Source organism: Humulus lupulus, chromosome 7, assembly GCF_963169125.1.
Source record: "Humulus lupulus chromosome 7, drHumLupu1.1, whole genome shotgun sequence".
Classification (NCBI taxonomy): domain Eukaryota; kingdom Viridiplantae; phylum Streptophyta; class Magnoliopsida; order Rosales; family Cannabaceae; genus Humulus; species Humulus lupulus.
The window spans coordinates 59,941,291-59,953,293 of record NC_084799.1 but is presented as its reverse complement, the minus strand read 5'-3'; the positions used below and the strand labels follow the sequence as shown (position 1 = coordinate 59,953,293).

General features: G+C 39.6%; 3 protein-coding genes across 3 annotated transcripts; all 3 read left to right on the top strand.

Annotated features, from left to right (window-relative positions):
- Window positions 1-1,116: 1,116 nt before the first annotated feature.
- Window positions 1,117-3,142, top strand: LOC133792769 (uncharacterized). Its single transcript, XM_062230709.1, has one exon. It carries the CDS (start codon window positions 1,261-1,263, stop codon window positions 2,767-2,769), a length of 1,509 nt encoding a protein of 502 aa, XP_062086693.1. The 5' UTR covers window positions 1,117-1,260; the 3' UTR covers window positions 2,770-3,142.
- A 178-nt stretch (window positions 3,143-3,320) lies between these two features.
- On the top strand, window positions 3,321-6,464 carry LOC133792768 (cation/H(+) antiporter 15-like). Its single transcript, XM_062230708.1, has 3 exons — window positions 3,321-3,772; window positions 3,864-4,868; window positions 4,964-6,464. Exons 1-3 carry the CDS (start codon window positions 3,551-3,553, stop codon window positions 6,146-6,148), a joined length of 2,412 nt encoding a protein of 803 aa, XP_062086692.1. The 5' UTR covers window positions 3,321-3,550; the 3' UTR covers window positions 6,149-6,464.
- A 1,978-nt stretch (window positions 6,465-8,442) lies between these two features.
- LOC133792767 (cation/H(+) antiporter 15-like) lies at window positions 8,443-11,691 on the top strand. Its single transcript, XM_062230707.1, has 3 exons — window positions 8,443-8,783; window positions 9,026-10,024; window positions 10,322-11,691. Exons 1-3 carry the CDS (start codon window positions 8,577-8,579, stop codon window positions 11,600-11,602), a joined length of 2,487 nt encoding a protein of 828 aa, XP_062086691.1. The 5' UTR covers window positions 8,443-8,576; the 3' UTR covers window positions 11,603-11,691.
- Window positions 11,692-12,003: the final 312 nt, after the last annotated feature.

Here is a 12,003-nt window from a genome sequence, read left to right as displayed (position 1 = left end):
AGACTGAGAGGCCAATTCTACCACAAGATATACCCGAGAGTAATCTAGAATCACAGTCCCTTTTAACAAGCGTAGATAAGCCTTCGGCACACAACAAGAACAAAAAAGGGGATAGGGTCACCTTGTCTGAGACCACGTTCAAGAGCAATGTGGCAAGTGATCTCTCCATTGACAATGACTGAATAGTGAACAATTGAGATACATGAAGAGATCTTTTTAACCCAGTTCTCATGGAAACCAAGCTTTCTCATAATACTACACAAAAAGGGGCCACTCAACACGGTCATAAACTTTGGACATGTCAAGCTTCAAAGAAAAAGCACCAGATTTACTAGAGATGCATCGTTTAAGGGCATTCGCACATTCAAAACCTATCATTGTGTTATCAGTGATGAGTCTTCCACGAATGAAAGCACTCTGTTCTCCTGATATGACTGCATCGAGGATCTCTCTCAACCTATTGGTCATAGCTTTGGCAATAATTTTATTGATAACATTGCACAAGCTATTAGACTTGAATTTTGTAGGGCTACATGGGTCATTTACTTTCGGAATAAGGGCAATGAGGGTTTTATTAATGTTTTTGAATATCACAATCACCATCCAGAAAAGCTAAGCAAAACTCATTAACATCAGTGTCAACGATATCCCATAATTTTTTATACAAACCTGTACTCAAGCCATCTTCGCCAGGATTAGTGTTGGGGTTCATTTGAAAAAAGAGCAAACTTTACCTCGTTTACTGTGAAAGGCTTGATAAGTTGATCATTCATTAGTTTTGAGACTTTATTTGGGATGGCATTGAGAGCGGGTAGTAGAAACTACATTTTGTTGGCCTGAAGTGAAAAGTTGGCTGACATTTCATCATAGCAAATTTGTAAGAAGTATTATCAACTAAAGGCATTCTATATAAGGAAAAAAAATAACATTGGTGAGTGAGGGATATGTATTATACTAAAATGAACTTATTTAGGATCAAATTGTAACAAGCCACATAACTAAGGGACTAATAAAAAAAAAAGACAAGCCAAGCCAAACGATAATCTTGATATCAATCAAACGACAAGTCGTATAGTGCGAGAAAATAGACAAAACCGACAAGTCGTCTTCAACAAATAAACGACATCGAATTCTTGAAAAGCCGTTTTGAGTAACCAGAAATTGGCGGGTAAAACCATTGAAGACATTGTCAATTTCCATAATAGCCCTCAGAAAATTTCTCAATCTTCAAATCCCACCCTTCTATTTTCTTGATTAAGAATGGGGCTGCTTACGTTGAAACCTACTCTCCTTAGATATTATCTCTTACGAGTCCTCTCCTTCAGTGTTTTAATACTAGCCGTTAGATTCGCTTTCATCGTCACCGTCGCCGGCGGCTACTGTGGCTCCGACAATGGCGGCCGCTGCTTCTTCCCCAAGAACGATGCTCTCCCCGGAGGCGAAGACGTATGTCAACGACATACTAGCGCCGGAGAATCTCTAACCCGTGACCTCTTTACCACTAAGAGATACCGGAAAACCGTCGATTATTATTCCTCCGTATTCCAAGATTTGGTAGACGAAGGCTTCTTATCGTCCGATTCTAAGGCTCTCTGTGTCGAAACCCTAACCGGTGAGGACGTGGTGGCCCTTAGAGAGATTGGCGTGTTTGATTCTATAGGAATCTCCAAGAATCCCTCGCCGCCGTTGCTTTTCTCCGGAGAAGCCTATCGCCACCCTTTCGATAATAACACCTTCGATTTCGAGTTCGCCGGAAAAAACCATCTGGACGGGTCAGGTCGACCTGGGGATTTTGCTTCGGAGGTTTGTCGGACTTTGAAACCGGGTGGGTTTTTTGTGGTTCACACCATGGCTAAAGATTTGTACAGCTTCAATTCTTTTCTTGATTTGTTCAGCTGTTGCAGACTGGTTAGGGCTCTTGAAATCGATGGCTTTGATTCTTCATCAATTCGCGAGATTGTGATGAGGAAGGAGACTGAATTTCTTGGCCGTGGAGATGGAATATCCATTGGGAATAATTGCTCGGTTCCGGCGTATAAACGAGTTATTATTGGGAATGCAGAGCCATTGATCGAGGAAGAGCCATTAAAGCCTTGGATTTCATTGAAGAGGAGCATAAAGAGCATAAAGTACCTGACTTCAATGGTGGACATTAGCTTTAAGCAGAGGTATGTTTACGTTGATGTCGGAGCTCGTAATTATGGTTCAAGCATAGGAAATTGGTTTTTGAAACAGTATCCAAAACAGAACAAGACCTTTGAAATTTATGCAATTGAGGCAGATAATGTTTTTCATGAAGAGTACAAGAGGAAGAAAGGGGTAATTCTTTTGCCTCATGCTGCGTGGATCAGGAACGAGACTCTATTTTTCGAGATTTCGAGAGACACAAGCAACGTAATTGGGAAAGAAAGAAGACGCAGAGGGATGGGTAGGATTCAGCCAGTGATGCCTTCAACAAGTTATATGCAAGACCTAGATAAGATTCAGGGATTTGATTTCGCTAATTGGTTGAAGAACACGGTGACTCGGAACGATTTTGTGGTGGTGAAGATGGATGCAGAAGGAGCTGAGTTTTATCTGATACCCAAGTTGATTAAAACAGGAGCAATATGTTTGATTGATGAGCTTTTTTTAGTATGTCATTACAATAAGATGCAAAGATGCTGCCCTGGTGTGAGGAGTTCCAAGTATGAGAAGACATATGGTCAATGCTTGGACTTGTTCAATTCGCTTAGAAAGAGTGGAGTTCTTGTACATCAATGGTGGTGACGACGGGTAACACAAAACTCTGTCTCTGCTATATTTCTTATTTTCTTTATATGATAGGCTGGATATTCTTGATAGTGAGAGAACCATGTACATGTTCTTCTTTCTTTTTTCTTTATTGATTCAATTGTGACGATTTTTAAAGGAAGAATGAATCAAACACACATTCTTTTGTATCAATTTTTCAACTCCTTTATCATTACTATTTATTTTCTTTGTTCTCTGGTTTGCTGGTTAACACATAATCTTTGTTGAGTTTGTAAAAATGGTGATGATGGTTTGTTTTGTTAGACTTCTCAGTTTGTCCTAATCATGATTCTAATTAATCAACGTCCAATTTTTCTTACCTTCCGCCCAAATCGGGGTTCAGTTTCTACATGTCTATCCTCAGTAGGCTCATTACCTTCTCTCTAAACAAAGGAGAGTATAAAATATAAAATGTAACGAATAAAGGGGAAAATAAAATAAAATTTCCGGGTACATCTCATAAATACTAAGCGGGGTGTATGGAAAGGCCAAATTGACAAATAATTGTCCTTTGCCAAGTGGATTGGTCAAAGGTCTCGACGTATAAGAAGGAACAACTACCTCTCATTTTTGGCTCTTTTGTTTCCATATGTCTTTCAATTTTTCCCATGCAACAGCCATAGCGTTGCCTCTCTTTTCTCTCCGTTGCTTTCTCCGTAAACCAAAAAAGTAGAGGGTTTGTCCACACCTCTCTGTATTATGCTGCAAGGTTGAACTAGCCATTGACGCTGGCAGGGGCAAGCCGGTACCGGACCCAATGCTTATGGGTAAGGGTGCTCTTAAGGGAGAGGTTACAACCTCATACATTTGCCATCTTGTTGATCAGATCAACTCCGGCGGTATATGGTTTGGAGATGATCCTCTGGCCTTCTCTGTTCCATTGTTGCTGCTGCAGCTGTCCCTCGTATCAATTTTCACCCGCTCCATCTACTTCGTCCTCAAGCCATTTGGCCAGCCCTTAATTGTTTCTCAGATTCTTGTAAGTGAATACCTTGTTGTGGATTTGTGATACATTAATGTATACATAACTCATGTCTAATTTATGTTTTTTATTGGACTTTTGTTACCAGGGTGGTTTTATTTTAGGCCCCTCAGTTATAGGAAGAAGCCCAACATTTGCAACCAAAGTTTTCCCACCTAAAGGGAGAGCTTTATTTGAGACATTATCACTTTTTGGTTTCATGCTCTCTGTTTTCTTAATTGGGGTGAAGATGGATCCTTACATTCTTCTAAGATCAGGTAAGAGGGCCATTGCTGTAGGATTCTTAGCCTTTTCTGTTCCTTATGCCTTGGCTGGATTTGTTGCCTTCGTCCTCGACCATTTTCTCTCTTTGGATCCTGATGTTTCCAGTGCGCTTCCCTTTGTGGTTGCACTACAAACCCTAACAGCCTTCCCTACTGTAGCTTGCTTTCTCGATGAGCTCAGGCTTCTCAATTCAGAGATTGGACGTCTAGCGTCTTCTTCATCGATAGTATGTGATGTGTGCCACTGGTCCATCTTTGCCATGAAGTTTCTAACACACTTAGCTTCACAGAGGTCGATAAGAATATCATTTGGGTTTTTATTGTCAGTTGCCCTTTTTGTTGTAATAGTATTCTTCGGAGTCCGTCCAGCAGTTTTGTGGGCAATTCGTCAGACCCCAGAAGGAGAACCTGTGAAAGAGGCATATGTTTTTGCTGTTCTGATCAGTGTACTGGTATGCGGGTTTATTGGAGAAGTTATTGGTCTAAATGCTTTTATCCCATCTTTCCTTTTGGGTTTGGTCATTCCAGACGGCCCCCCTCTTGGAGCTGCTTTAGTAGAGAAACTCGATTGCTTCGTCTCAGATATACTCATGCCCATCTTTTTCACCGTGTGTGGATTAAGAATGGATATATTCGCCATTCAACAGTTTAAGAATGTGGCCACTATTCAATTGATCGTTTTCCTTGCTTTTACCGGGAAGATTATTGGATCAGCACTGCCTCCCCTCTTCTGCAGAATGCCTGTCCTAGATGCTATCTCTCTTGGTCTCATCATGAACTCCAAAGGCGTAGTTGAACTTTTCTTGCTTATGGCTTGGAAAACTGAAGAAGTAAGTCACCTATATAGCATCCTACTTTTTGGTCTAAACTATAACAATTTGGTTGCTTAATCAAAATATAAATGACCCTATAAATTAATGTGCAGGTACTAAACGAAGAATGCTTCGCCATTATGATTATCTCTGTGGTGATTGTTACAGGAATTGTCTCACCTCTTGTGAAAGTTCTCTACGATCCGTCAAAGCGTTTCCTGGCATATAGAAGGAGGACTATTCTACACCATAGGCAAGGGGAAGAGTTGAGGATGCTAGCTTGTGTCCACAGGCAAGAGAATGTATCTGCCATTTTGGACCTTCTCGCAGCCTCCAATCCCACCAAGGAAAGCCCCATCAATCTAGTCGTCCTCCACTTGATCAAGCTTGTTGGCCGAGCCTCGTCCCTCCTTGTCTCCCACCAGCCGCGCGAAAAGCCGTCTTCTACTCAGTACCCGTCTCAATCTGAGCGGATCTTCAACGCATTCCACAAGTTCGAAAAACACTACAGCGAGCACGTGACGGTGCATTGCTTTAAGGGCATTTCTCCTTCCTCGACAATGCACAACGACGTCTGTTCTTTGGCTCTCGAAAAGCGGTCGACCTTCATTATCATCCCTTTCCACAGGATTTGGGTAAACGGTTCGGTTGCGGAGACCTCTCACTCTCTTCGCCACCTCAACAAAAATGTTCTTGAAAAGGCTCCTTGCTCCGTAGGGGTGCTAGTCGACCGAGTGAACCGCCGGAAGTATCTTTCCTCTCTTCGCATAAACACGTCGTTGTATAGGGTTGCAGTGCTCTTCTTTGGTGGGGCAGACGACCGAGAGGCATTGGCGTACGCAGGCCACATGTCGAAGCATTCCAACATCCTGACCACTCTCTTCTGCTTCTCTTCTTCAACGGACATAGTGGAGGGCAGCGCCAGGAGCAAGGCACTCGACACTGATGTCTTGAGCAAGTTTAGGCTCAGCGCCTTTCGCGACGACCGAGTGTCATTCGAGGAGGTGGGGGTCAGTAGTGGGGAGGAAGTGCTTGACGTGCTGAGGTCGATGGATGGCGCTTATGAACTTATCATGGTTGGAAGGCGCCATGGGGAGTCGTGGTTGATGGCTCAGATAGCGAAATGGAAAGACCGTGGTGATCTTGGGGCGATCGGTGAGCTTCTTGCTAGCTCTGATATAAGAGTTGCTGCTTCAATTTTGGTAGTGCAACAACAAACCAGAGTTTGGGGGCTGCGTGATCCTGAGGAGTCTATGCATTTGCAAAGAGACAGTACTAATCCTAGACAAGATGCTTAGCATGTCCTATTGTATTATGTACAGGCTTAGATCTAGCAGTGTTTGTCAAACTCAATATTATACTACACATTTCCATATATGGTTTGGTACTCTCATGTTTATGCATGATCACAATTATATTCTGTGAAGTTAACAACGAGAGTATGAATCATTAACCAAGAGAGAAAGAGAGTGATTGTGCTTACAAAGAGCATTAACTCGGTTGATGAGCCACTTCCAAAATGTGCTTTCGCTAATATATAGACTTCCTCTTAAGCTACTAAATATCTAGTGATCAGGAGGCTGAACTTAATTATCAATGGAATGCACAATTTAATGATTTTGCTTATTGAGTATAATAATTAGAGCCTACAAAGATAATAACTCAAGGGCAATTTTAATAACTATTCAATTTCCTCTTTTTTTTTTTAATTTTTTATTGTAGAGAATAGAGCATTGTTATTTATGTTTTTTTGTTCCCATAAACTATTATAATTCATATAATACACCAGCGGTTAAGAATTATATTCTTTTTGCTGTTAGATGTTTTTTTATAAATTGTAAGGTGCTATAATATAATGGTTTAAATTAAGGAAAATGGATTGACAATATATCAAGAACAAACTGAACAAAGTACTTATAGAAAGACTAGGGAAAGGACTTCTCGGAATAAATAAGGTGTTAACGAAAAATCAAAGATAAATGTGACTTGTTTGGAAAAAAAAAATAATAGAAGAAGAAGCAATGGTAGGAAGATTAGTAACTAAAGAAGGTATAACTCCTAGGTTAGGAGGAGAAGAATCCCAACCAATAATTATATATAGACAAAAAGAGTGTAAAGAAGAGATAAGATTAGACAAACAAAAAAGGAATGAAAGAAAGAAAAAGAAAAGGCTGGCATATAAAAAATAACTATACAAGGAAATTAGAAGCCTGCAAAGAAGAGAGCAAAGAGAAACAAATAAAACCATTCAGGAAAAAGTGACAACAAAAGGGGATTCTAAGAAAAAAGAAGAAATACTAGCTCTTCAATTGAAAAAGAAATAAAAAAGAAAAAGTGATCAAGAACTCAAAAAAAAAATGCACAGGTGATTCTATCTACATGAATAATGAGAATATTTGTAGTGTGCTTCTATACAATTATAAAAGAATTCTCAATAGAACATCAGGATGTATCTTCGAGTTGCTCCATCCATATATTCAACACCTCCGAACAAGTGAATTATTATGAATGAAATGTTTCCTATTTAATGACAGAACTATTCTCTGTTCTGTTTTTTTCTCTAGAAAAACTCTAGTGAATTATGAAAATATTCAGAGTAAACAACTATGGCTTAGAAGCTATTAGTATTTGGGCTTGCATGGCTGCATGGGTTATAAAGAAGATTTTATATTTCATTGCTGGTTGTAGTGTACTGTGAGTTGATAAAATCACATTGGTCATATTATATACACCAGCTTATGAAATGTAAATAGTATTTGTAAATACACAAGTAAATACTCGTTAGGGAACTCACGTATGACATTAAAAAATTACACTCAATAATATCAATATAATGTGCTGTGGATTTCAATGATTCTTCTTATTTAGGACCAAGTTACTTTAAATATATATACACAAAATCCTAATTCTTGTATGGTTGGTTGTCTAATCCTAGTATTAATTTAAACGTAATTGTCAACCTCATGACTTGAGCCAAATAAGTGGTCAATTATGAAACCTTAACATTTGAAATAAAATAGAGTAAATATAAAGCATTAGAGATATTTGGCCAACAATACCCGCTTCATTCTCTCACCCACTCATTCCCATGCACCATGCAATCCCATAATCCCAAAAACAAAAATAACATTGGGCCTGTTTGGCATTGTTTTCTGTTTTTTGTTTTCAAAATTTTGTTCTCAGAAATGAGAACAGAAAACTATTTTTGTAGTTTTCAAAAAATAAGAGGTGTTTGGTTAATGTTTTCTAAAAACAATTTTTTAGTTTTATTTTTTTTTAAATCTTAAATAAAAAAATTAACAAATATATTTACAAAGAGAAAAATATTTTAAAAGTTTGTAATAAATAATGAGATAAAATAATTTGAAAGAAAAAATGATGAAAAATAAGAAGTAAAGTTATGAAATTTTTTTTGAGAACAACAGAAAACAACTTTTTGTTGTTCTCAAAATTTTCTGTTTTTTGTAACTTTGTTTTTAAAAATTGTTTTCTGAAAACAATGCCAAACACCCCCACTTGTTTTCAGAAAACAGTTTTTAGCTTTTAAAAACAAAAAACAGTTTTTTAGTTAAGGTACCAAACACCCCCATTATATCTCTCTCTTTCTCTCTCTGTTTTTAGTTTGGTTTCTCTGATAATTTTCCAAGAAAATTTTTTGTTAGTTATTTGGAAGCTGCAAGGAGCAAGCGGGGCATAAACTAATTTCTCTGTGCCCAGATTGTTGAAATGAATGAGTCGACGACTGGGGATAAGAGATGGGTTTGCGCGGATCTCAAGGTTGTAAGGTCCGCAGGCATCTTTTTTGGCGACAATCCTTTCGATTCCTCTACTTCGGTCCTTTATGTACAGCTCTCTATATCTGCCTTGCTCACCGCTTTCCTTCAATTGATTCTCAACCCACTTGGCCAAAGTGCTTTCATTTCTCAAATGCTCGTACGTACATTTCTATATATATATATATATATATATTTTTTTTTCTCAATATTTTTAATGACATTGCTGGCCTAGTATTAACTTCGCCACACAGCCCACATGTGTTTGTTTATATGCCCCAATGGTTTTTCTTATACAAAATATGACCAGGGGAAATGGGCATGCATAAAGAGTTGTATCTTGAATACTTTTATCCCTTATTTGCTCAAGCTAATTCTGATAAATGTTACTCAAAACTGCAGGTAGGCATTGCTCTGGGACCATCGGTTATAGGGGATAATACATTTGTAAGGACAATCTTCCCTGAGACCAGCTTTTATATCAGTGGAACGTTTGCCTTCTTCGGGTGCATGCTCTTTATGTTCCTTGTGGGAGTTAAAATGGATTTGGGTTCGGTGTTAACTTCAGGTAGGAAAGCAGTGGCAATCGGCCTCTGTTGTTTTATTCTTCCTTTTTTGGTGAACACGTCCGTAGCTGTAATTTTAAAGCGCTCGGTGAAAATGGATTCAGTATTAGATAATTCCTTATTTAGCATAGCATGCTTTCAGTCCATGAGTTCTTTTTACGTCACGGCATGTCTTCTAACCGATCTGAAGCTCCTCAACTCGGAACTCGGCCGCTTAGCTGTGTCTTCTTCAATGATCAGTGGGACGCTGTCTTGGCTTGTGATTCTCATGGCGTTCACTGTTAGACAGAGTACTTTTGGAAATGGACACCCTCTGCCACATTTGGCAATAAGTTTGTGCGTTATGTTGGTTGTCATAGTGGGTGTCCTCAGGCCTGTTATGCGCTTCATGGTTAGAAATACAAACAGAGGAAGAGCAGTCCAAGAGCATTACATTGTTTCTGTTTTTTTAATGGTGTTATGGTGTGCGTTCCTGGGCGAGTTTGTTGGGCAGCATTTCATGTTGGGGCCTATGATTTTGGGTCTGGCTGTACCAGATGGGCCGCCATTGGGATCGGCCTTAGTCGATAAGCTAGAGTCTTATGTTTCTTCAATTCTGTTGCCAAGTTACTTTGTGTACAGCGGTTCCTCAATCGATCTAGATACGATTGACATGAGAACATTTGGGATTGTTTGGCTTTTGGTCTTTTCTAGCTTCTTTGCAAAACTTGTAGCAGCTATGGTGCCTTCATTCTTGTGCCAAATGCCTTTGGTTGAATCCCTAGCGCTTGGCCTTGTCTTGAGTACCCAAGGCATCACTGACATTCTGATATGGCAACATGGCATGATGCTCCGGGTAATCAACTCATGAAATTCCTTTTGCTAATTCTTATACAGTTTATCAAAGTATTTTTTTAAAAAAAAAAAAAGAAAAGAGAAAAATATGAGCAAAGGGATAAAAAATAGAATGAATCTTAAAATGCAAACCAAAAAAACCATATGATTAACAAGCAGCCTAGTTACATACATGAATCTTAAAACTGATTAAGATATACACACACGCACGCACGTACATGATTACTTGGATCAATCTGAATGTTTTTTCTAGCTAAGTATTAACGTGTGCTTTTGTATGCATATCTTTGATTTTCAGTTGGTCGACAAGAGATCATATGGTATCATGGTTATATCAACCATCGTAATGACTGGAACCATAACACCACTAATTAAACTACTCTACAACCCATCAAAGAAATACGCATCCAGCAAAAGGAGGACCATTGAGCATGCCTCCGAAAACGATTCCGAGCTCCGGATGCTTGCCTGCATCCACCGCCAAGACAACACACCTTCCATCATCCATCTCCTACAGCTCTCCAACCCCACAATGAAGAAACCCATCTGCTTCTACGTCGTCCACCTAATCCGGCTCGTTGGCCGATCCTCCGCGCTTCTCATAACTCACCGGCCAGGCAAAAGAAAGTCTTCTCACTCCATCCACTCCAGCCACATAATCAACGCATTCCACCACTTCGAGGAGGGAAACGAAGGCAAAGTCATAATCACCGCCATCACGGCCATGGCACCCTCCGCCAGCATGCACAACGACGTGTGCACTCTCGCTATGGAGAAAAGGGTTTCCATGGTGATCATCCCTTTTCACAAGCAGTGGACTCGACACGGCGCAGACGAAACATTGATGAGCAACCCTGTGAGGACAGTGAACCTTAACATCCTCAGAAACGCACCCTGCTCAGTCGGGATCCTGGTCGACCGTGGCGCCTTGAGTGGCAGCATGAATCCTCCTGGCTTTTCCTCCAAGACAATGCACTCGGTCGGAATGATCTTCGTTGAAGGGCCCGACGACCGCGAAGCATTAGCCTACGCAACTCGAATGGCTGAGCAGCCGACGGTGGGCGTGACTGTCGTTCGACTCAGAGATTTGAGCAAAGATGTAAGAGGGGTTGATTCAGAGGACGATAAAAACATACTGCTTGATTCCAATATGTTAGAAAAGTTCATGGTGGTGGCGAAGGAAGCCGGGGGGAAGAAGCGGCATCACTTCAAATACAAAGGTGTGAAGAACTGCTTGGAAATGATCGACGTGATTCGGTCAATGGAGAAGTTATACGAGTTGATTGTGGTGGGGAGACGCCATTCGAGCGAGTCGCCATTGTTCTCTGGGCTTATGGAGTGGAGTGAGTATCCTGAGCTGGGTTTCATAGGAGATCTTTTGGCATCATCGCATAATGATCGTGGGGTCTCGCTTTTGGTAATTCAACAACAGTCCGATGAGGGCAAAACGAAGCCTAAGAGCCCCAGGCTCATTCTTACCAATAATGTAGGCTCGGTTCGTGTTGATATACCGCGTAGTCATAGTCATAAAGTGCACCCACTTTCTCAGGAAACAAACAGACAATCATTAGTGGTATAGTTCAAGTGTGTACATATTTACATGTGCTTATATATTACAAACGTACATATATTGTATATGTATATTTATAGTATTTTCACTCAATATTTTAGGGATACATATGCATTAATAATTAATACACTTTTTTTATATCTATACATGCATACGTATAGAACTAATATTTTAGATGATTTTGATCATTAATTTGTTAATTATTTCAAATTTGTTAGTATATGCATTTTAATGGAAAAAAGTAATGGTACACTTCGTAAAATCATCAGGTCTGATTATATATAAATAAATATATAGCACTGCGCATATGTTAAAAAATGGAAAGATAAAAATGAAACAGCTAGCAAAGAAATAACATAGAAATGAAAAATAATGATGTCGTTTTATTAATTATGTAATCCAAAATACCA